We start from the raw sequence: 25,702 nt of genomic DNA, 5'->3' as shown, positions 1-25,702 counted from the left end.
AAATTGCTACCATTATAAGGAATATAATATTAAAGTATATTCCTATACTATAATATTTATAACATAATAAAATATTTATAGAAATAACAAAACAGTTTTTTTAACTTTAGTATTAGTTAAGAACTTTAATTCTGTTTTCCCGAAATTTGGACTAAGTGACATATCACTAAATTGTGCGCCATCTTACCAAATATATGTTTATAAACTTCAGTTTAATTTGAAATATCATCACCGCAATAACCCTAATTTATTTATACAATTGTATTAGTAAAATCATACATTTGTTACTTAACTCATCTTTCAAATAACTTATTTTAATATCAATTACGCAAAATTACTAAAAGAATAATTTTTAAACAAAAAACATAACAAAATAATAATTAACATAATATAAAATACTTTAAACAAATAAAAGATTACGTTAAACACTAAGATTTATAATTGTTATTAAGCCACTTTTTGGTATAATGATAATATATTAATAATAATGTTATCCCAGTAAAATTTGATAACAATTATTTTAAATCACCTTGTTTTAGCTAACAATTCTGCCGTCTAAGAATAATATATTGCAAATAGTTATAAACGCTTTGTTCCCCCAAGCAGCTACACACACAATCTGAAAAAGTATAAGATGTCGATATAAATGTTACATATTTGTTATATTTGGTTTCCAAACAACAAAAAAACTATTTAGTTTGCAATACTATATTAGGAGAAACCGTAATTTAAAAAACTTGTGAAAATATAATCGATTGTTTGAATTACACGCTATAGTTTTGCTTGTCTCTATATTATTATTTGTTTTCAAGTTTCCAAAAAAGTTTGAGCAAAATTGCCAGGTAGTCGTCAATTCACATAAAAAATTAATTCAAAGGTCGGTTCATAATTATAATAAATTACATTAAAAATCAAATTGCGAGTCAAGGTAGGAAGTAGGAACGACCAATTATGTTTAAAGACTCGTTTAAGGGGAACGGAAAGCGCTGTTTTTTTAAGGGGCAAAGGATATGCAATATTTGACAAAATTTGATCTATAGTAACCATTTATTAAATGCCATTTAATTAGTATGCCGACTAATTTTAATGTAAAAAGATATTTAGTTTTTCTAGTTGTAATATTTCCGGCTTACTATTTTCTCTATGGGGGGGGGGGGCCTCATAGAGGCTGCTTTTTTATTTAGCTATTAGAAAATTAGTTAGATTTATTAGAAAAAAACCATAAAAAAGTAAATATATAAACATTAAACGTATATAATAAAATTTTAAAACAGAAATAAAAAAATCGACCTTTTAGCCCCCATAGAGAAGATGTTAGACTTTATAACAAATATTTTTTTTTTTTTTGAAATCGGTTTGGTAGACATTTTAGGAAGTGACTTTTTGTTTTAGTCTTTATTTGTAAAAAAATTGGCGCTTTCCGTTCCCCTTAAGAAGACGCCACACCGGCCATTTTTAAGGAGTAAAGTACAGGCAATTTTTTTGAAAAATCTTAATTTAGAGTTTGAACTATAATGTATACTTATTAATACAGTAATGAGGATACTTTGCTGATTGCCATTTTTTTTGTCTGACTACCACAGTCATTTCTATAGGATAAATTACAATTTTTTCCCCATCAAAACTGCTTTGGGCGGATTAATTTTTATCAGGCTTCATATATAGTTGAGGAAATAAGTCAAAAAAATACTTTTTTAATTATTTAATTATTCATTAACTGGTTGAAATATGAAAAAGGGCCAAGGTAGAGCACAGACAATGTTGTTGTCTATATTATGTGAAAATTTGGTTTCTTTGTTTTGATAACAGCCATTGTAAAATTACGCCGTGCAAGGCGGGTTTTTGAAAATAACAGGTGTGTGACGCCCTCTTAACTTATTTCAATAATGAATATTCGTCCGACTGGACGTAGATAAGAAAAATCTTAAAATAAATTCACAATAGATTTCAAATGATTGTGAACAACAAAAAAAAAATGCATAATCATACCTTTAGGGCAACGGCATTCCCATAACAGTTTCTTTTGATACAAAGTCGACTTACAGGAAGATTCAAAATCATTATGTTCAACGGAATGGCCGACTTCTGCGTGTTTTTTGACTACTTCCAAATGAATAACGCCCAAATACACGGTAAAATCAAATTCGGTTGGTTCAAACTTTAACCACGGTCGGTAAATACAAACAACGTTGTTGTTGTGGATTTTCCTTGTAAAATTATTGTCCAAAATCACAACGACTTTTTTATCATCGAATTCTGTGACAAAAAAATCGGTTATTGTTAATAAATCGTTTTTTACGTTGCACAGAGCACACAATAGTAATAGTCATTGTTTCTGTTTATTTCAGATTACCGGAATTACAGTGATTGCAAAGTAACACAACTTTTTGGCAATCCGTCGAAACTTCTAACACTTGCAATAGGACAGCAGCTTTATCCGGAAGTCTTCGAGGTCGATCGCTTTTCATTTCGAATTCTTGAATGCATATTTCAGATTTTTTACGATTCAACAGTTCACGAAATTTCCCTCTAAAACCGGTTTTGCTAAAACAAATATATATATACATATATACATAAATGAGTGTGTGTGTGTTATCCATATGTGCTTAAGAAACCTATTGTTTATTAACGGAACGGCCAATGATTGTTTTTACACTATAAGGTATTAAGGAATTCGATCATTAAAATCATTTTTTTTTTTTTAATAAAATAATTTAATTAGCTAAAATTGTTTTCACTGTTTCGATAATAAATATAGAAGTTGATATTTCGTAGACTGATTTTTCTAAGGCGTAATAATAAGGCTAATTTAATCATACATGGTTTAGTAATACGTTTATTTCTGACTTCTGTTCTATTGTGAAATTACTTGTTCTGTCGTAAATAAAAAATAAAGTAAAATTGATAGTTAATAGTTTACAATGTTCGAGTTAAAAATACAATTTTAGAATAGCTTGCAGGCATACACATTGAAACAGTAACCCACATTATTATTTTATTAGCGTATTAATACGGCAATGGTGTAATGGAAATATAATAATTAGATAATACGGATAACCTGTATAACATATTTTTTATAATTCTCGAGTTATTACTCATTAGCAATGTTATAACCGGACGAGAGGTAGACTAAAGTACTATCATGAATCTATACATTTTTTTTAAAGAACTCGAGAAATATATTATGAACAAAACTAGTTACTGACTAGTTACATCATCCATTTTAATTGGCAAATAATATATAGGTCGCCATGGGATTTTTTTATGTTATTTTACAAAATTACCCCTAAACACATTTGGAGTCAGGTACACACATATTCAAATTATTTATAAAACATAGAATATGTTTTTTATTTTTGAAACAAACGCTGTTTTGAGACTCTAGGAATGCATTATTTTATAATTATACATAAATATACATTAATTAATATACATAGCTTATAAATTTGTAATAGCGTTTCAGGAACATCAGTATGTGTTGCTCCATTTCAATACACGCGTTTTTAACTAACGAAACAAATTTCTTGTTCCATGAAATCAATTTCACGAAACAAATCTCCCTTGTGGTGTCACCCGCCTAAGTCGTGTCGATTTTTTAGAAAAATGCCATAGCAAAAATATGTTTTATGTTAAAATGTTGACAAACTTGGAATTAAAGAATTTTATTTTTACTCCAATGTATTTTTGACAATGGCACACATTCTGTAACCTTGGTTACCAGCTTAACTATTTCACTTCTCTCCCCTTTGCCATCATGGGCCATGATGAAACCCAAACCATATTTCTGTATATTATTATTCTCTTTAATTTCGTTTCTTCATTAGTGTAATTTCTAAAACCACTTTTTGTACTACCTCCAAATTATATTGTATAAACGTCAAAATATATACTTAAAGCGAGATAAAAATACTATTATTTAGTACTAACCATATTTTTTTACGTTTTTTTGCAGAGTCGAAGTAACTAGGAGATAAGTTTTCATTTTTTGTGCTGTTTATGTGTTTGCTATTCATTTTTGGCGTATGATAACTAATTATTTCTGTGTTAGAAGTAGGCGATTCTATCGAATCAATCTGTTAAATAAACAGAAATACAAACTATAATAATACGTTCGTTATCATTTTATCGCAAAGAATAAATTTAAAAAACAAAACAAAACAAAAGATTAACTCGACTAACCTTATAAAACAACTCTGTATTTTTGTGGGATTTTACAGGTGTATCTAGCTCTGATATCAAGTATGGTACATCATCTGGCTCAGATATAATAGGCGATTGGTCCGGTGGAATACACACGTTTTGTTCTTCGTGTCTCGGTGAATTATCGACTTCGATAAAAGGAACATACAATGGTGGCATTGTGACTGGCGAAAAATCTATAGTCGTTTTGATATTTGTGTCCACGTTTTGAGTCACTGGAATTATATTTGTTTCAGAACTCGTGTCGGAGCTTGTTGTTTTTTTACATTTTGAACTTGTAAAACCATCAATTGTATTTTGCTGCAATTCTTGATCGTCACACGTTGCGGTGTTCTTTTCTAAAACTTCTTTAGTGTGCTCAACTCCGTCTTCTGTTTTCAGTTCATTTATCATACAACACGGTGTCGTCTGAATATTGTCAATAACTGTATTGTCGTGTGCTTGGTTTGACATACACGTGACTTGGGTTGTTGTTGTTGTTTTATTTACTATATTATCTAATTTGTTTGATTTGCAATTTTTAAAATTACTACACAATTTTGGCGATTTAACCATTTTGTCTGAGATTGTATTGCTTAATTTTCTTTTTTTCCCTACAAAGTCGTCGAGCCTCAGATTGGTTAGCTTAGAATTAAGATGTTTGGATTTTTTTGCAAGTTGAAGATTTTTTTCCGGACCGCAAGCCGTAGGTGGTACAAAGTCGTCTATGTTATTCTCGTTTTCTGCTGTGAACCGCTTTCGATTTGACATCAATACGGGAGATTTAGAATTACAAATTTGCTTTGCACTCAAGTCTGTTTGTTTTGTATTTAAACAAACCTCAGTGTTTGCTGTCAAATTGTTAGGTTTTTCAGAGGTACGTTGCATAAATATATGATTTTTAACCAACTTGTCGCAATTAGCTAAAATGTTTGGTGACTTTGAACGTGTGACTGGAGGTAATGTCAACATATTATTTGGTATTTCTGAATTTCGCTCATTTTTTAATATACTGTTTTTATTTTTAACCATGGGAGAGGAAAACAATTTCTTTTTTATTCTATTTGACCTTATACCTTTGCTCGTTTCGGCTTTAAATTTTGATGTATTTTTTATCTCTTTACCTTGGCTTTCTAGATTAATGGTTTTCATTTCTGGTAACGTTTTCGCCGGAGTTCGAATACTGCGATTCCTCTTCCACACTACTTCCAATGGTTTATCATCTAATGCTTTTACATCCATATTTATCAAAATTTAAATCAATCTAGCATACGTTTTTCAAAATAATGATTCAGGTATTTTTTCTTGCTAATAGTACAGACAAAAACGGCATGGAAAACATGTTGCACTCAATGATCTTGTCTTTATTATTGTTTTGCCTGTCTTACTTCACATTAGTTGCTTGTTTATTTTTTACAGACACTGGCACCATACCTAAACATTTTAAGTATAACGATTATGTTTTAACAATTATTATAAAATCTAATCCTACGATAACTAACCATAATATATAAAATCTATAGTAAGTTTTAAAAATATAAGAGTTTACACCACACGCAATTTTAAATGTTAAGAATAATAAAACAAGAACATTGTATTGATTTTTTATTTATAAATCAAGCACAATATGAATAAGCACAGAGAATTGTAGACATAGTCGGTCGCCGATTTGGAGGTAAAATTACAAATTAAACTTAGTTAAATGAAAAAAATCGCTGTCAAACGATCAAACAATGCGAATCTAACAACGCACATTGTAGCGTTTCAATAATGTATTTTTATCAGCCTCATCGTACTTTGCAAATTTTTATTATTACTGGTATATAATGTGCACTCAGGCAATTAGTATTGGTATTCATTACAATATATTTGTATATCATTTTAGCTTTGATACTGAGGTGTTGTTTTTTGTTACCATTTTCAAGGACGTATCTCATTGTGTAGTAAATAATTCCTTTGCATATAATAAGAACTCAAAATATTGTCGTATGTATATGTATAATTAATATTTTAATAAGTTGATATTAATAAACAACGACATTCTTCCATAGCTTGTATTTTTTAATAACTATTTTAACAAGGAACATGCTTTAGCTAGCCTTGGCCTCCGAGCTAGAAAACGACACAAAATAGTCTATCTCACACACCCAGTGGACCACGGCCCGGTCCCTCTTTCCTTTCTTGAATATCGGCCTTATCTTGTCCTTGGCCTCGTCCTCGCTCATTCTCAGCTCTGGGTTTTGCCTAGCCATCGTGGTCGGAATATCATTGGGAAGCATGACCGCGTCCACTCCCTTAATAATGATGGCGTGGCTACGGACTTAAACGGCTTCTACTTCTGTTAATATTGATTTGAACGCACCGGATCATTTTGATGCGGTCGGTCCCTATGCCATCGAAATAATAACGAGTCGTCAACGTCACGCAAACGTTTTGGCCAGAACATATAGTTAAGACTATACTATCGTCATAAATCGCAAGGAGATTATAAATCAGAAATAATCACTATTCAAGAGCCAGCAGGCTAAAGCATGTTCCATGTTTTATAATTTTAGCCGTTAGTCTTTAAGTAGACTGTAATATTTTTTTTTCAATTTTATTTATACCCATTTCAAAAACTCAACAATAGTCTCATATAGACTATATTCGATTTGTTCTAAATTTATTTAACCATTGACGTTCTCTGGCAAATTATTTAAATAACAGCTTATTTAACGTCATATAGGAGTTCAATAGGCTATGAAGCTAACTATGAACTTTATACCGTTTTATTTATGCAATGCGTTTATATGCGTCACACTTTATAGTTAATATATAAACCATAATATTACTGTCGATTACAAAGTAATCATAGGTATTGATATATTAAAAAAAATAAAAGTATAAGTTATACAAAATGTTAATAATAGACGTTCGATTACTTTACATTTTGTACTATTACCTGAATTTAATTTTGGTATTGTTTACACTGTCTAGTCTTAAAACAACGAGTGCAAAAAAATGAGGGTAAAATTAATTAAGAACTATTTTTTACATTATAAATAAAATATTTAGTTAAGTTTAGAATGGAACTCAAACTATTAAATACACTTTCTTAAAATTTAAATTACGGAAGTACTACATTATGTAAATAAGAAACATATTATGAACTCTTATAACCCAAGGATCGGAATAAACATGTCTGTATGATATTAATGTAAATTATAATGACCTGCTGTCTAAATCAGAAGCCCGATAATGTCAAACAACAACTATGTGCACTTCGTAGGTATATATCAATCAATATAATTTAAAAAATAGTTGTTGTGTAACATACAGTGTGATCAGTTTGACGTACGGCATTCATTTTTTCTTAAAATAAATGTAATTTTAAGGTTTTTCTTATTAGAGACACTTGTTTTTTAATTTTTGTTAACTTAAACACTAGACAATATTCAAATGTTTATCTTTTTTTATTTTCCAGAGCCCTATTGACTTTAAAATTTAAATGGCAACGTATATGTTTAATTAACTTTTTAGAATAATTTGCTGAACATTTTGACTGGTCGATAACTCGTTTTTGAATTGTTACTTTTAAAGTTATTAGGACTTGAAATTTAAGACTGGAGGTGGAGCTCGGTAGAGTAATGCTCGCAGATAAAAATAATACTTCACTTCACTCTTCCTCCCGTCCTTAATTTTGAACTTTAATAACTTTAAAAGTAATTATACAAAACTTATTATCGACCAGTCAACATTTTTAGTAAATCATTCATAATATAAAATGTCAATTAAATATATACGTTACCGTTTTTAAGTTTCAAAAGTTGATAGAGCCCTGAAAAACACTAAAAACGGTAAATATTTAGTAATTTTATAATATTGTACAATTACATAAATAAAAACGTTCCCGAAAAGAAACACTAAAACAATTTGTTTTCCAAGAAAATATGAATGTTTTACGTTAAATTAATCACCCTTTATATGGCATAAAAATAATTCTAAATCAACAGTAATATACATAATATGTTATTAAACTAGTTATACTTTACGCGCATAACATGCAGTAATAATAGTTTTTACCCGTACATTGACAAAATGTAATAACTAAATCACCAGCTTATTTGACGTCAACGTATAGTAGTTATGGTAAATAGTTATCCGTGCTAACGTTTATCCATACGTCAGTGAATTATTGGCCCTGTAATGTATTTAAATTAATAATTTTAACGACTAGGTGTTAGTATTCAATAACGACCGCCCAACGGCGGCAAGCAACGTTTAGTAATAAACATGGGAACGTGTTTAAACTGTTTTTCAACAAAAACCACAGACCCGGTAGAAGGCATAACCGAAACCGAATCACAGTACGTTAAATGTTCCGTTGAAAAACTTCCACTAGAAACTTACCCACAAAAACGAATTGGACAACGACTATACCTGTAAAATAATATACCCCTAATTATTATTTTACCCATAATGTCCCAAAGTAACCCGGTTTTACGGTAGCACATGTAGAACGTACAAAAAATGAAAACACAAAACCAAATCATGCCGTTCGATGATAATAATTATTGCTCAGTGCGCGTGTCCGAATAAAATAACTATAATGCCTTATTATGTAATTATTATTGTTTTACCTACACCTAAGACCCTATTGTGAGCAATTACTCAATTTTATACATATATATTATACATAACCTCTGATGAAATGTTTTTCAACGCTTGGTGGTAAACCAAGTACCTAGCAGATAAGTTTAAATACAAAAATACATTCACCGCGCACCGGTGGCAGTCGATGCGCAGCGTAGCGGTAAGAATTACAACGTTACAACTGATGCCTCTAGAATGTGTAACTACTACGTACCACCAGCCGAACATTAGTCACATTCTGTTGTTACACCACGCACGTCAATTGTTGTACGAACAAAATTTGTTATTTTCTAAAGTAGATGGAATTGTTGTTTTAATATTATAATATTTAATAGTTATAGATTATAGTCGATTAGATTTCAAAAATGAGTAAAACAATTCAAAATAACGTTATTATCTTATTGACCGTGGCTATTTCAATATTTATGTTTACCAATCAAAAACGGTACATGTCATGTGTAGTAACACTATTGATCACTGGATACCTCACTTTCGCCAACTGGAATATATTAATCAGAATAATAAAAACTATTCCCCGAGACGCAAAGTAAGCTAACGTTTATTACACTACCATCTATCCTCCATAGCGGTACGGACAAAACTTCACAACACATTAAAGTACTATTTTGTAACCATTTAAAAAACGTGTAATGTTGTATACTAAATTTACACGTTACTTTATAATTCTATAAAAATCATAAAAAGAGAAGATAATAGATAATTAAAAAAAATGTATATATTTTAATATAACCATTATAGTTGTTTATTTGTATTTATAATTGTATACCATTGGGTTTATAACCATTAATGTAGTATAAATTATTTAAAAATAGTTACGCTTTGTTAAGTTTTAACTTAAATTAATAAATAAAATGATAATATTTAATTTACAAAAACTGCAATTAAAATAACTTTAAGTATAATATTGTCCAAAATAAAAAATTATAAATTATACAGTATTAAAACGTAAATTATAATAATAATAATAAGATAACACATTGGATGGAACGACTAAATAGGATTATTATAAATATATAACAATGCTATGCACAATTCATATTAAGCGCTATTTTTGGTTATACCAATGGTGTTTGAAAAAGATTCATTAAAACTTCACATTACTCAAACTTTATATGTATATTAAAATTTATTATTTTTTAAACATTATAACAAAACTAGTTACGGTTAAAAATAAATTTAAATATACATACATATTATGATACATAACAATTATTACCAACCACGATTGCACATGTTTGACAGCACATGATTACTTTCACTTGGAAATTATTACTTACTATGTGACAAGTACCTTTAAATTTCTCCTACCTTGCCTATTTAATATTATTTACTAACAACAGTAAACAATTCAATTCTATGAATTGTGTATTAAAAATCCATTATTACAATGGATATATTATGGTTATTTAATTAGCAAATATGGTTGCATTTTAAACATTTTTAAAAAACTATTTTCATTTATTTTTTTTTAAAAATTGGATATTTTGCTTTCCTGAAAATGTTTAACGGCTATGCGGTTTCGAAAAATTCTTATCTAAAATGTTACCAGTATAATTGATTTTAACTCATTTCCGGCCAAGGATGTATTTATTTTATGGTGCGCGTACGTACCATTGGCCAGAAATGAGTTAAGATGAGCTGATTCAAATTTGGCGGCGATTGGATGATTGGGTTTCATTTTGACGGAATTTTTTTCTCTATTAAACCTGGACGCCTAAAATTTTGACAGTTCATGTCGTTGGCCAAATACGATATGTTTTTAAAATTTCGGCTTTCTAGCTAAAAAACTGTAAAAGTAATGACTATTTTTGATGTAATCAAATAGATTCAGCAGTTTTTTAAAATTTTTTTTTTCTAAGTATTTATAAACTTTTAAAATTCAAATGAAAAAATCAAATATTAACAGTTATCTTTCTTAACATGATACGAACAATTTGCTCCTGTTGTAAATAAAAACTAAATTTTTCAATTACAAACATTCTTTTTCAATCACAGTTGAAAAATCATTTTTAAGAGATAAGGAAACTACTACTTTTCCAGTTTGCAAAAATAAATTTGTTACATTTTCTTTGTAGAAAAATAATTGTAAATCTAATATTTTTTATCTTTGTATCGAAGGAGAAAAACTTAAAATGTGACTAACCATTACAATATGAATTTGGCTGTCAACATAATGGGCTCTGGGGACGTGTTTCCTTTTCCTTTTAAATCATGTCAAACGAACATTATTATAAACAGTTATTATTCAATTTATGAAAACGCGAATTTTATATTGTATATTGTGATGCACAATAATGTCTAACATTGTCCAAGAAGAAGGTTACTTATATATATATAATTCATGTATATAGTAGATAGTCTAGGTACAAAATACAATGTTTACTTATTTAGGTCAGTAATAACAAGAGCTACACAATTGTATTACTGTATTAATTACACTTCGATATTTGATTGCTGACCTTAAGGCAGTAGTTAATATGATTTGTGAATAACAGAAATGTAGAAATTTCTACTGTTGTTGTTTGAACCATATATTCATATAAATGCACACGAGGTCAACTAATTTATATACTTGAGAATCCTAAACTCAACGTACAATATAATATAATATAACATATTATGTTGTGTAAAAAAAAGTCACCCTCAACCTATACTAAAATTTTCTATCATTTTTTCAAAAATTTTAATAGATTTAATAGGGGTTGCTACCACTTTTACCAAATTCGGAATTCGTATTGATAACTGATAAGAACGGCAGGTCACCAAATGTTTTAGCACTCGCTCGCTACGCTCGCTCCGCTAACTAAAAATATCCTAGGTTTGTAGGCTACAGTCTAGAAGGAGGTTACAGGTTTAAATTTAAGTATAAGTTTTTTTGAAACGTTAAAGAGACTTGATAATATACGCGTAGCACCGAATACCGGAGCTGTTTGGGAATTTACCTACTCGTGAAACCTTTTTCGACGGGAGCTGTTTGGGTTGTACCGATAATAAATAGTCACGTTATGTATATCCTTAATGGAAACTGAACTGCTTAGAATAATTAAAAAATGCAACAATATAACAATGGAATAATATTACGTTATTTTAAACACCTATTTTTCTTTTTGTAGAATAATTAAAGGCTTCATCACATACTATACGAAAATAAAAATACTGAATTTATTGGGCTACGACACATTTGCAAAGATTTTCAAAACTCTAGTGACTAAACATCCAAACAAAATAGCATTTATACATGAAGATTCGTCGTGGACTTATCAAAAGGTATGTAAAGAAATTGTTCTGAATTCACGGTAAATATGATTTCAAAAATCATTAAACATTTCTATTGTTTAGTTCATGCTACATCTAATCAAATGTGTAATTTAGAGAAATGGATTGGTTTACACAATTCCAAGCATATTGTCTCGAATTTGATTGAGGGGTGCAGAATACATTTTTTTATCCTAATTATTTTGGTGATATAACTTCTAATGTGTCTGCCTTTCTAAAGTTTAGAGCACCCGATTATGGGATAAGTGCCGATAAGCGAAACAGAGGTTTAAAAGAAAGTGAGGGTAGAGAAGTAAATCTGTTTAACCAATGATAATTTTTATTCCACAATATTATTATGGTGGCTTAAATCATAGCTACGGTTTTAACAATACATTTTTACTGTTACACTATGTGAAATATTTTTTTTTTAGGTAGAGGACTACAGTAATCAAATAGCAAATTATTTTAAACACCGAGGATATAAACGAGGAGACACAGTTTCGTTATTAATGGAAAGTTGTCCAGAATATGTTTGTATTTGGTTGGGTTTATCGAAAATTGGTGTTGTAGTTGCTTTAACAAACAATAATCTTCGAGCCGACACGTTGTTACATTCTATAAAAATATCAAAGTGTACCGGAATTATAATTGGGAAAGAGCAAGAAAAAGGTAAGACTTATAAATATGTTTTACATTTTCAAAGATCTTTTTTTTTTAATTTATAAAATATCGAAATTCCTAAAGGTGGCTCGAAACAAATAACAATTTTTTTCTATCTTAAGCGTGTAAGATTTTGGCTGAAAACTTTATTCATACCTGTCGACATTTTTCTAATGACTTCTTAGCTAATTACTGATAAATACAAATAGATTTAAATCAATTATGACCAAAGTTGTTGGAGTGGGTTTTGTAATAGAAAATCAAAGAAGCAGTAAAAATAAAGAACGAGTCGCAACAATGATATTATTCCTAATATTGAAAACATGACAAACAAAATCGCATACCGTACACGCTTTGGCAAAGAAATTTGCTTTACACAAGTGGTGGTTAACAAGCGCTTTATTATCTTAATAAGTGTCTGTCTAATGTCTATTATTATCTTTTTATTCACTTTACTCCATATCACCATTAACAATAAAATATATCCATTAATATGAAAACATAATTTACTAAATAAAACGGACAACAAATATTCCATCCAAATTAATAATTTATTTTTATCTCTTATATCTTGTTAATTGAGTGATAATTAAAAAAAAAAAGATAGTCAGAAGTATAAAACAACTATGTGCCTAATTGTCTGTTTTAACATTGAAATTACTATCATAAAATATAGGCAATATTTGACAACAATTGATGGACTGACCCAAAAGGCCTAGTTCATTATTCAAATACAATATCTTAGTCGTGTTTACGGTTTCTTTGTTTAACCAAGACGTTATTCAATGCAATATTTACATGATTGGTTAGTTGACCACCCCTCAAAAAAAAAAGTTACTGTACCTAATTAACTTAAAGTTTTTTTAAAAAAATATTATATATATGAATAATCCACCACCCTAAAATTTGGCCGAGTTACGAACTTGAAAGTATAAATTTTTGTTTTCAACCTCAAATATAATAGGTAGTTTTTAAATTTCCATGACTAAGTACTTCCAAGCCAATGCGAATAGTGTAACTTTGTAGTTTTTATGAGACTTTTAACTTCATAAGCATATTTATTGTCATTTGTTACTATGTATGTAATTTTTTATATAATTCAATTATGATTTTTCTTTTTGCCTTAGAAGTTAGAATAATATAAAAATAAAAAATGAAATAATATAAAATGTAATAATATAAAATAGAGATCAAGATTATTGTTTTAAATGCTTCAAAATAAAGTTAACATGTATACCCTATTTGGCTGGGGCAGTTTGATTATCGTATTGCTACTAGCTAATAATGATTTATTTTATAATGAAATACGGCTTAAAACTAACGACTAAAACTATTATAGATTGTACCTTTATGTGCATTATTGTTATTATAGCAAAAACGGAGAGCAATGTTTTTTCAAGGTCAGAATGGATTATTCTGGAACAATATTATAGTGTTGCAATAAATTGATAAGGACATTTTTTTTTAGTTTTCAATAAAGAACCGTTATTGATATGCATGTTATGTCTTGTGGCTAGGGATCTGTCAAAAATTTACGACATCAATTACCCAACATCGTTTTTCCAATAGTCATAAGAAATAGCTGATAAAGGATTAGTGATAAGAGGTAGATGATAAAACAAATGGTGGTAAGGGGAGGGGAGGAAAATGAAAATTGACATGGACCATTTTATAGGTACCATACTATTAAGACATATTGTTATTTGTGTTATTCATTATCTAATGTTTTTCCTTCATGAAGGGATGTAGTGATGGCGGCAAAGACTCTAATAGAATTGTAAATGCTGGTAAAGAAGAATTTTTTCCTTCAATGTAAAAATTAATTTTTTTGTTCGTTTTCTATAAAATTATTAAAAACGTTTGCAGAGTGCTAAAATCTCAGGTTTTAATAGTAAATTTATATTTTATATATGATAATTGCCCTATGCTGACAAGTAGTTTTTTATAAGCACATACCTAATGACAGTCTATATAACAGTCTCATTATTTTGTATAATATACTTATGAAGAATAATAAAAAATACCAACTTTTTTATTCATACTTCCGGTTACATATTATCTCTACAGTTAAGTAATTAATAATGAGTCAGAATGTAACAATAAAAGAGTTATTTTATTTTAAAATCTATGTATTGATATCAATTCCTAAGACAAAAAATAAAATACTACCAAAAAGGCCTCATTCCTAATAAATGAGTACTTAAGTAAGCATAAATTCCACTGGACATTGGACTTCGAAGTAAGGTCACTCAGATAATACTATTTTTTAGAGTCAGTAATTAAAATAATAGCATGCTTATTGGTGAGAACTCTGGAAATAGTTAGTATTTTACCAAAGCTTTAACTATCAATTATTATACTTTTTGAACAGCAGAAAAATATCATGCAATTAATATAGGTGTGGACATTATGCACCTAATGTTAATGATAATAAATAATAATACACGTTCAATACCAAATCACAGACATACATAACTTATTTATATATGTGACTAATATAATACATATATTACATATGCGTATTTAATTGAAGTAGGTACTTGTGTTTTAATTTTTCGGCCTTTTTTTAAATAGTGATACTTATTGTATTGTCATTACAGTATCTTAAATGCATACACTTAATAAGATTTATTAAATACATACCACATTTCATTCATTTTCATCGATTCTTCTGTACACCTATATTAATATAATAATAATAATAATTTACAAATGATCACCTCGTTATTTACTTTTAAGAATAATACAAAATAAACACTACCGAAATTTTGACTACTAAGTAATCACATATTGATATAAATATATTTGAATTATTGTTTATTTTACTGACATTATTATTATGAAATTAGTAATATGTACTATGTTAATGACATTCATTGATATTTGAAACAACTTACAAATAAATATTTTACAAACTACATTTTTTAAATTGTTATTAAATTTATTAATGATAACCGCTTATCAGTTGTCAGGCAATACCGGTCTACCGACAAACATTGACAATTATAATACCACTGATTATAGTATTTATTATAATCAAAATGCTAGGATAGTACAGATAACAGAAATCAGAATACAGATGGTAGCTGGTATTTGATATTTTACCACAGTCTGTTTTTCATAATTTAAAATATTATAGTCGGTTATTTTACCAATAATGGCCGAATGAAGTTTAGGTAGTACGTAGATGTTAATATACTTTTGGTTTTTCGGAATAAAAAAAGCTGACTAGAATTTTGAAAAAAATTGTAAATACAATGGGGTCATTGTAGACTTACCTCCCAATCTAATTTTTAGACGCTGGTTTAAAAAATTATACATAAAAAAGTGAAAGAAATGTCCACGGCTTTTAGAAGAAAGGAATAATGTTTTATATCTTAAGTACAGTTCAGCATTGCAAGTAATTCGACTGTTTTTAAAAAGTTATGGTGTGCCTTAATATCAAATTAAAAAATGTGTCAATTTTTAGAATGTTTTTCTCGATTTTGAAGGGGCAAACTTCAGTTAAACTTTTTGAAACATTAAGTATATTTTGATTACAATATAATATGATCTGTAGACTTACTACTTGAAGAAATAGGCCCAAGTGTTAAAATGTTATCGTTGATCTAAATTTTAGATCAACGATGAACAAAAAAATATCTATTTTCACTTCTGCATCGAAATCTAAGACAGTATTCAGGAAAAAAAAATTTACTCTATTACTCTTTCAGGTTAATTTCTGGTCAAAGCATAATTGCTTGTAAATTAGTATAATAAATATTTCAACGATGATTTAATTTGTAACAATACTTATTGGGGGTTTTTTTTTATTAAACTTAGACCCATTTGTAAAAGTATAGTATTTTCTGTTTAATACTAAATTGTTGTTACAGCATTAGCAGACCTATACACTGAAACTAATGAAATTCAAATGGAAGTATACATGATGACCAGACGTTTGGACGATGAATGCAATTCAATTATTAAGACTGCAGTGTCACTAGATAAAGAACTAGTAAGCATGTCATCAGAATCTCCCGAGGAAGACATACGCAGAGGTTCTTGTACTGATGAAATGCTTTATATTTATACATCTGGAACAACGGGATTGCCCAAAGCTGCTATTATGACTCAATCTAGGTATATTAATAAGAAAAATTTTTGTTTAGTAAATAATAATAATCTAAAAAAAAACCTTGAATTTTAAATTATAGATTGTAATTAAGTGTTAACTGTATTTTTAAATTTATTTCAGAGCAATGTTAATAGGAATGGGACCTATATATGTTGCTGGAATATATGAACACGATATTGTATACACTCCATTACCATTATATCACACTGCTGGAGGTGTTTTAGGAGTAAGCTCAGTACTTTTAGGCGGATCGACCTGTGTTATTAGATCCAAATTTTCTGCATCCAAATATTGGACAGATTGCATTAAACATAAATGCACAGTAAGTAAAACTTAAAATTAAAATGTGAAACCTTAGTATAGTTAACACATTGTAATATTAGCTGCATAACTAGAAAAATAGGATAGTTTTAATGAAAAATTGGTTACGTTTATGACTTTATTTTAGTAGAAAATAGTGTGCCAAATCAATTTTCAGAATAATGTTTTTTTTAAATTTAAGATTCAAGTGAAATAATTCTTGGTTAGGTCTAAATTAAATTATCCATACATTTTAACTCCTGAGAGGTTTTGCTTTCCGTAATTTTTAAATAATATTTGCAACTTAACACCTTTTGAATTCTTAATGAGATCTGTATTCCTTATTAAAGGTTGCTCAATATATTGGAGAAATGTGCCGGTATTGTTTAGCTGCACCTGCATCTGATAGTGATAAATGTCATCAAGTAAGGATGATTTTGGGAAATGGTCTACGTCCTCAAATATGGGAGGAGTTTGTAAAGCGTTTTAACATTAAACAAGTAGTTGAGTTTTATGGAGCAACCGAAGGAAATGCCAATATGAGTATGACATTTATTTTTAACTAACAAAAAAAAACAATACTAAAACATTAGTTATTAATCATGCTTTTTTTTGGTTGGATTAAATTTATTCTAATTCTAATTTTATATCTTCAAATTTAATTAATCTGAAGCCACAAAAAAAAGTTAAAATCTATAAAGTATTATATACCTTTATGTCAGGTAAATCATGAAAAATAGTCATTTAACAGAATTCTTAAAGCCTAGACATTGTATAATGCAACAATAACAAATGTGACTGTTACAATAAAATTTGTTAAAACTAAAACAAAGTGTTAATTTTGTCTGATAATTTACTTTGTCAATGATGATTAGAAGTAAAGAATTATTCAAATACCATTAATCATGTTATAAAATATAATGTATAGTTTTATTGGCCTTTTTTTTTTTTTTAGTGAATATTGCAAATAAAGTTGGTTCAATAGGATTCATTCCATTGATTGCTCAACCATTTTATCCTCTTAATTTGCTACGTATTGATCCAATTACCAATGAACCAATTCGAGGAAAGGATAATCTGTGTATTAAATGTAAAGTAGGTAGGTAAAACGTATACTTAGCATATTGCAGGTGTATTTCTAAAAAAAAATATGGTAAAATGTAGAAATATTTTTATTAATAATTAATTTTAAAATGTTATAATAACCATTTTAGGAGAACCTGGATTATTGGTTTCAAAAATTAGAAAAAGCACTCTAAATTCATTTACTGGTTATGTTGAAAAGTCGGCGACAGAAAAAAAAATGATAAGAGATGTTTTTCAAAAAGGAGATTGTGTATTTAATTCTGGTAATTTTTATTTTATAATATTAAATATATTGTCCCTGATTATTAATGTAGGTGGAATAAGGATACTGCACAGCACATAATATGAGTCTAATAAGCTCAATCTGTATAAAAGAATAAAAATAGATTTTAAAGTTTTTATTTTCTATAAGTTCCTTTCTGTGCTAATTTTTTTGCACACAATATAAAGGGTGCTTTAATTTACAAATAAAATTTTCTTAAATTAATTTACAATTACCTATTTAGAACCGAAGAAGCATCGTAAATATAAAATTAAGTATCTATATCTTGTAATTATGTTTTTTTAATGTCGTTATAATAAAACATAATTTTTTTTAATAATTTTAGGTGATGTCTTAATACGTGATGAGTATAATTTCTTCTATTTTAAAGATCGTACTGGAGATACTTTCAGGTATAGTATTTTAATACTATACCATATCAATACTTATATTTAAGTAGTATACTGTTTATCACAACAACAAAAATACAATTTTTCTTTACATTTCTGTGGCCACAGTGGTATGTATTTTGGTTACAAGTTTAAAACGTTTCGTTTTTATAAAAACTAAAATAATACCACCAACGACAAAAAAATAGCCAATTTTTAGTGTTTGACATGTGATCATAAATGTATTGTAATTAAGTTATATTTTTAATTTTACAACGGAATTCATTACTTAGGTGGAAAGGCGAAAATGTTTCAACAACAGAAGTAGAAGCCGCAATAAGTAATATAATCAAACAACAAGACTGTATCGTTTATGGTGTGGAGGTAAAATATATTTTTTTTTTTTGTTAATAATTAATATTTTGCTCGTCAATCTTTTATTTTTCCTATTTCAACTATATGGGGTCGGCCACCCTATTTTTCTTTCAACTTCTTCGACTTCTGTTTTCTTTTACATCCACCTACAGTACATCTCACATTTATGTTTTTCCAAGTTAAGTTTTTACCGGCTTTCTCTCTCTCTCTTTCTCTCTATAATATACTAATATTAAATATTTGTTTATAATTTTTATAGGTGCCTAATACAGAAGGAAAGGCTGGAATGGCAGCAATTGTAGACCAAACTGGAGAATTGGATTTAGATAAATTGATTATAGGAATTAATAAATCGCTACCAGTTTACGCTAGACCAATATTTTTACGAATAATAAAAACATCAATATCGTTAACTGGTTAGCAAACTTAATTAATATTAATCATTATAAATATTATTAAAAAAAATTTTTATTAAAATAAACACTATTTTTAGGCACTTTCAAGTTAAAAAAAACAGATCTACAAAATGATTCGTACGATTTTCAAAAAACGGCGGGCGATTCATTATATATAAATGATGGAAATAAATATGTGCCATTAACTCAAGAACTATATGATCAAATTTTAAAAGGCACACGGCGGCTTTAAACATATTATATAAATAACATTTAAGCCTGGTATTTTGTTGAAAAATGAATGAATTAAAAAGAAAATGTTAGCTTAGGGGATACCAAAGACTAAATTAAATAAGGGTATATCTGTGATAAATTTCTTATACTATACAATAAATTGAATAATATAATAATGCCAATGTTATTGTTTAAATAACCTGTACAAATTAATATTAAATTTTAACGCAATTATATATATATATTTTTTTTAGTTTATTTTAACAGATTTAAACAACTAGAATTAATAATTAGTCGACCAATAATTAGTATAGGTCTACATCTATGTTACATTAATGTTTACAGTTTTATACATTTCAAAAATTGTATTATTTTGTGTACATAGTTGTCTCCAAGTCTGCATCTTTTAGTATGTTTGAGATGTTATTTTGAATACCGAGCAGTCTTTGATGATATGATTGATGCTCACCCTGAGGGGTGGCATGCAAGTCTGGCAGAAGGGTTTTGGTTCTCTGTTCATTAGGAATGCATGTGTGAGTGGTCAATTCAAATTCAGCTGATGATAGTTTGGTCTTGTCAGTTGAATTCTGGTGGATAGTAGTATGGAGAAATAATGTCTGCGGTCCCTCGAAGCTTATTATTTTCTACTGAAAACCAGTGTTATCGTCATTATGTCCAGACATTTATCTTTGGCTTGTTGTAAAAAGATTCTGACATTCGGTAAAGTTGATGGCTGGGTCTAAGGGGGTGTGGTTTGTCGAGGTATAGTTGGGAGCGTGAAGTTTGGAAGGCCTAAATCATTGCATATTTGTTTGTATTGAAACCATATTATAATATTTTTCTTTTTGTTCTGAAATAGGTTAGGCTGGCATGGATCAAATATGCTTGTGTGAACTGGGTTGGATGTTTGGTTGGTTTTATTGATGCTGAATGTTTTTCTTATTTCTACACCTAAGATGCTTTCTGTTGGACTTGACCCATATGCCCCCAAAGCCAGTTTCATTTATGTGTTGTGTATGGGCTTGATTATTTGGATTACAGATGAGTTGGCCGAGTTATAAATAATGTTACCGTAGTCGAATGTGTATCTTACCATTGATCTATAACTGTTGATGATGATATTTTGGTCAGCACTCCATTTATGGTTAGGTGTAATTTTAATTAAGTTAATCTTTTTTAGCTATTGCTTTAATTTCATAAAGGTATTTTTTCCACGTAAATTTGTGATCGAATTGAAGGCTTAAAATTGTAATGGTGCCAGTGAGAGGTATACTTTAGTGTTGTCCAGTATGTATTTAGGTTTAATTGTTGTGTTTGCTATATTATTAAACATATCTATACACCTACTCATACATTTAATACACATATTACAGAGTTCAAGAAGAAACTTTAATAAAGCTTTAAAGGACCTAAATTATTATTTTTAATTTTAATAACTATTAGAGATGTTAAAAATGTTTTTTTTTAAATCGACCTAGCATTTTTTGAAAAATTACTAATATATGTTATTTTTCGAAAACAAAAGTTATCTTTGCAAAATAATTATTATTAATGTGCTTTAAATAGTCATTCGGAAGTATTTGTTTTTATCAAATTAAACTATATACGTATAAAGTAGATTTCTATTTCAAAATCTTATAATACATACAGTATATTAAGTTATTAAAGCAGTCGATTTCCAATTTAAAAATTAAATTTCACTCGATTGAATATATTACTATAATATGCATTATTATTAACACGTTAACCAAATAATAATTAACATAATACAATAGGTATATCTGTGTATCTATATTCTATCTTCATTTTTAAGTAATTCAATTTAACTTTTTAATGACGAAAGTAATTCTAAACAATAAACAAAAAAAATATTATTTTGCAAAAAAAGCTGTATTTGAACTTTAAAAAAAACCGTTCAAATCCAACGAATTTGTTATTTTTTCCATTTGTTAAAAATATGTCTTAAGAATTATTAAAATAAAATAAAAATAGGTGCTTTGTTGTTTTATTATAAATTGGTATGTTATATTATTTAGATAATAGCACTACTGATTCACAGTATTATATACCCAAGAAAATATCATTAACTCTTTTGCCCAGATGGGGTAAAAACTATTCTGTTTTTTGGGTGGTTTTAGGACTAAAGGTTTGAAAATTAGACTGAAGATCTATAGTAAGGTTATAAAAAATAATGAAATACACAATTTTCTCTAAAATATGTAGCCACATTTTTTTTTTGTAAGGTAAAACCAATATTAGAGGTTAATCACACTCGCGCTGTATCAAATTTCCAAGTTGTTATGTATGAATAAATTAGTCAATAATTAATAATATTATTATATTTATATATCAATAGTAGTGATATACTAAATAGGTATTAAAAATATGTTTGCAATATATTTTTAATTAAAAAAATAACAACAAATTAGTATGTACGGACTAACGGACGATCAATCCTAATGGCATCCGCCCTAACAATAAAACGATAAATGTGGCATGTGGGTGTAAGTGCTACAATAGAAGCACAACCCTTAGCTACAACCGAGTACACCGCCGTAAAAAATTATTTTTATCATTCACAGATTCGCATCGAAGCGTTTATTTGAAAGTAATAATAATATTATTCTTAAAGAACTATACTTCTCCGACCCCACCGTGCTGGCAAAAGGAAAAAGGTGTAAACCTATTCTAGTAATAACTTAAGGTCAGATGATTATAAATCATCGGCACCATTTGTTACTAAATAGTTAGTAATCTTTTACACTTTCGATAGATCCCTTCTAGTATAATAATTAAATTAACTAATTAATTATGTTTTTTCATTAACATTTTTTGTAATAGTGACCTAGAGGCTCGATTCTGTGTTCTGACTTTAGTGAAATTGTTGTCAGTTGTCAGCAAAGTGAGCAATCAGCAAAAGCAAAAACATTATGCCTGTATTTAAATTGACTACAGTATGACATTTTACGCGAATATTATAATGTGTATAGTGGCTACACTGATTTCGTGTAATCTCGTTTATGTATTGACTTAACTGTTATCGTAATTCATGTAAGGATAGGACCTTATAGTTCGTTCTATGCATTGCAACTCACGTAAAACCATTGTCGTATATTTTAGTGAATATTTAGTTGGTTTCGTAAATTTGTTATTTTTGTCGTTTTGTGTTTTGCTTAGCAATATATATATTAAATACATATACGTTTGTACTTCAATACTTACGTATATAAATGTACATATATATCCTGTTTGGTGTGAATATTAATTAAAACGGTACAACTATAGTTTTGCAATAAAAAATTGTTATAATTATTTTCATTGACCGCGTTTGAACAAAATAATATATAGATGCAACATTTACATTTCGACTGTAAGAAGAGGAAATCAAAATCGCAACATCATGAGTACCAGTAATACCTACTTGTTAAATGTCTGGATGTGCACCAGATGATATTTTTTTAAGTGCAATCGGTTTACTGTGCAATGCATACTGCTTGGATTTATTTGAATAATTGTCTTTGTTGAACTGCTACATCGTTTACTATTAGTATTGTGATTTTTCACATAGTATATCGTTCAACTTCGAAGAGCATAAAGATATTACAACATTCATATTTTCATGTTGTTCACAATTGCAGTTTTGTTTAAACTGACTAATAGTTATTTGATATCTTTACATGGCAGAGAACATTTCCGCATCGAATAATAGCTGTATCGTCGATTACAACCACCATTTAGTGGCTGAGCAAGAAACAAGAATGAGTGGATCAGGAGGATCAAATAGTAGCGGACCACCTATTGGTAATCCAACAACTAACGGAGGTAATAATGTTAGTGTTCTATTACCTAGTGGCGGAGGCGGTGGAACTAAACGTCGTAGTGCAGTTGGTGGAAACAGTACTCATAATATTAATGGCTCTAGTTCAAACTCGTCAGCATCTATATCTGCGGATTTGGCATCATTATTTGAATGCCCCGTTTGTTTTGATTATGTATTACCACCCATACTACAATGCCAAAGCGGTCATTTAGTTTGTAGTACATGTCGACCAAAGCTCAATTGCTGTCCGACCTGTCGAGGTCCCCTTGGCAATATTCGTAACTTGGCAATGGAAAAAGTTGCTTCTACAGTGATGTTTCCTTGTAAATATTCATCTTCTGGTTGTCCCGTGTCTTTACTACATTCTGAAAAAGTTGAACACGAAGAACTTTGTGAATGTCGTCCATATACTTGCCCATGTCCGGGTGCATCATGCAAGTGGCAAGGTGGTTTAGAGCAAGTGATGGAACATCTGATGGTTGCACATAAATCTATAACAACTTTACAAGGAGAGGATATTGTTTTCTTAGCAACAGACATAAATCTTCCTGGAGCCGTTGATTGGGTAATGATGCAATCATGTTTTGGTCATCATTTCATGTTGGTGCTTGAAAAACAAGAAAAATACGAAGGTCATCAACAGTTTTTTGCTATAGTTCAGTTAATTGGAAGTCGAAAACAATGTGAAAATTTCGCTTATCGTCTGGAACTCAATGGTCATCGAAGGCGTTTGGCATGGGAAGCAACCCCAAGAAGTATACACGAAGGAGTTTCACAGGCAATTTTAAATTCAGATTGCTTAGTGTTTGATACTAGTACAGCACAGCTGTTTGCGGATAATGGTAACTTAGGAATTAACGTCACAATATCGACCAATGTGTGAAACACTCGTAATATTAGAAATACATACATGTATATACCTAAGTGACAACATAATATACGGTATGTAATTTGCTTAATAGTGTTTCAATAAAATTCCTTTTTCATCTCATTAAAAAATGTTTACATACATAAATAAGAATATTATAAAAAAAATATAAATGTTGTACAAATAGGATAGATAAATTTAAAGATAGTGTTCAGGATGTGAATTATTTTATGTTTTAAAAATATTTTTTGCCTATCTAGAATCTAATACAGTTTTATTTTTTAATACAATTCTAAGACATTTAGGTTTATATGTTCTACTTATATTATTTTTAGCTTCTTTATTTATGTTTGTTTATTAAAATAATGCAGCGGTTATCTTTTAAGACAGGTAATTAAAAACTACCTATGTAATGAGTACACAATACAAATAAAGTACAATAATAAGTATACATTTTTTGTTATATGTAAAGTAAAGTAACTATTTATTAAAATAATTAATTGTATGATAAACTTATCTATTAACAGTTCATTACACTTAGACATAAACCAACAATTATAAGTTTTGAAATAATATCTAAATGATAAAATATTTTTTAATCTTCTGTTTAACTTTTATATTATCTGCTATAAATGTACCTGCTATAATAGAAATGATAAAAATTATGTGGTATCTATATAAATGGATGAAAGTAAATTATTACTAATATTATTATTTAGACAAAACTTTAAGACCTATTATATCAATTTAACAAAACAATTAATTTAGTATATTATATTAATCTCTTTATTATTTTATAAAGATCTTGTTATAAAATATAATGCTGAAATTCAAGATACACGTAATTATAATGTATAATTTGGTATGTTTTTATTTGTTCATACCTAATTAATAATTTAGTATCAAAACTGTATTATTTATTTTGAAGAGTGAATTAATTAAATGTAAATCAACCAAATTATTTATTTATTGAAAAAAAAAGTATAAATTGGTATGTTTATTTTTTATTGCTCACAATTTCTACATTTTTTATTGTTGAATAACCGACTGTTAATAAAGCAGTATTTTAATAAAACACCTTACTATTTTTTTATAATTTAAATACA

At 28.5% G+C, this 25,702-nt stretch overlaps 3 protein-coding genes across 5 annotated transcripts; 2 read left to right on the top strand and 1 right to left on the bottom strand.

Annotated features, from left to right (window-relative positions):
- Window positions 1-425: 425 nt before the first annotated feature.
- On the bottom strand, window positions 426-15,670 carry LOC126841306 (uncharacterized). 2 transcript variants are annotated; one of them, XM_050577695.1, is made up of 8 exons: window positions 15,512-15,670; window positions 15,394-15,429; window positions 8,248-8,359; window positions 4,180-5,613; window positions 3,928-4,073; window positions 2,354-2,544; window positions 1,990-2,256; window positions 426-619 (listed from the first exon to the last, which is right to left on the bottom strand). In XM_050577695.1, exons 4-8 carry the CDS (start codon window positions 5,419-5,421, stop codon window positions 540-542), a joined length of 1,926 nt encoding a protein of 641 aa, XP_050433652.1. In that variant the 5' UTR covers window positions 5,422-5,613; window positions 8,248-8,359; window positions 15,394-15,429; window positions 15,512-15,670; the 3' UTR covers window positions 426-539. The 2 variants fall into 2 exon arrangements, with proteins under 2 accessions (XP_050433652.1, XP_050433651.1); XM_050577694.1 differs by lacking the exon at window positions 8,248-8,359.
- On the top strand, window positions 8,964-20,142 carry LOC126841305 (long-chain fatty acid transport protein 4-like). Of its 2 annotated transcripts, XM_050577693.1 has the most exons (13): window positions 8,964-9,078; window positions 9,147-9,358; window positions 11,946-12,099; window positions 12,522-12,759; window positions 16,626-16,872; window positions 16,988-17,189; window positions 17,518-17,710; window positions 18,123-18,266; window positions 18,382-18,516; window positions 18,862-18,928; window positions 19,198-19,288; window positions 19,539-19,695; window positions 19,773-20,142. In XM_050577693.1, the coding sequence occupies exons 2-13, from the start codon at window positions 9,177-9,179 to the stop codon at window positions 19,925-19,927; spliced, it is 1,965 nt and encodes a 654-aa protein (XP_050433650.1). In that variant the 5' UTR covers window positions 8,964-9,078; window positions 9,147-9,176; the 3' UTR covers window positions 19,928-20,142. The 2 variants fall into 2 exon arrangements, with proteins under 2 accessions (XP_050433650.1, XP_050433649.1); XM_050577692.1 differs by having other exon boundaries at window positions 9,034-9,358.
- Window positions 20,143-22,953: 2,811 nt separating this feature from the next.
- Window positions 22,954-25,174, top strand: LOC126841325 (E3 ubiquitin-protein ligase Siah1). Its single transcript, XM_050577731.1, has one exon. The coding sequence runs from the start codon at window positions 23,586-23,588 to the stop codon at window positions 24,609-24,611; it is 1,026 nt and encodes a 341-aa protein (XP_050433688.1). The 5' UTR covers window positions 22,954-23,585; the 3' UTR covers window positions 24,612-25,174.
- The last annotated feature ends 528 nt before the right edge of the window (window positions 25,175-25,702 follow it).

Source organism: Adelges cooleyi, unplaced genomic scaffold, assembly GCF_023614345.1.
Source record: "Adelges cooleyi isolate 19-005CV unplaced genomic scaffold, UGA_ACOO_1.1 ACOO_flye_CR_arks_rails_tigmint_CR_PRNA_381, whole genome shotgun sequence".
Classification (NCBI taxonomy): Eukaryota; Metazoa; Arthropoda; class Insecta; order Hemiptera; family Adelgidae; genus Adelges; species Adelges cooleyi.
Note: the sequence above shows the minus strand (reverse complement) of the source record. Positions and strands in the feature narration are given on the sequence as shown.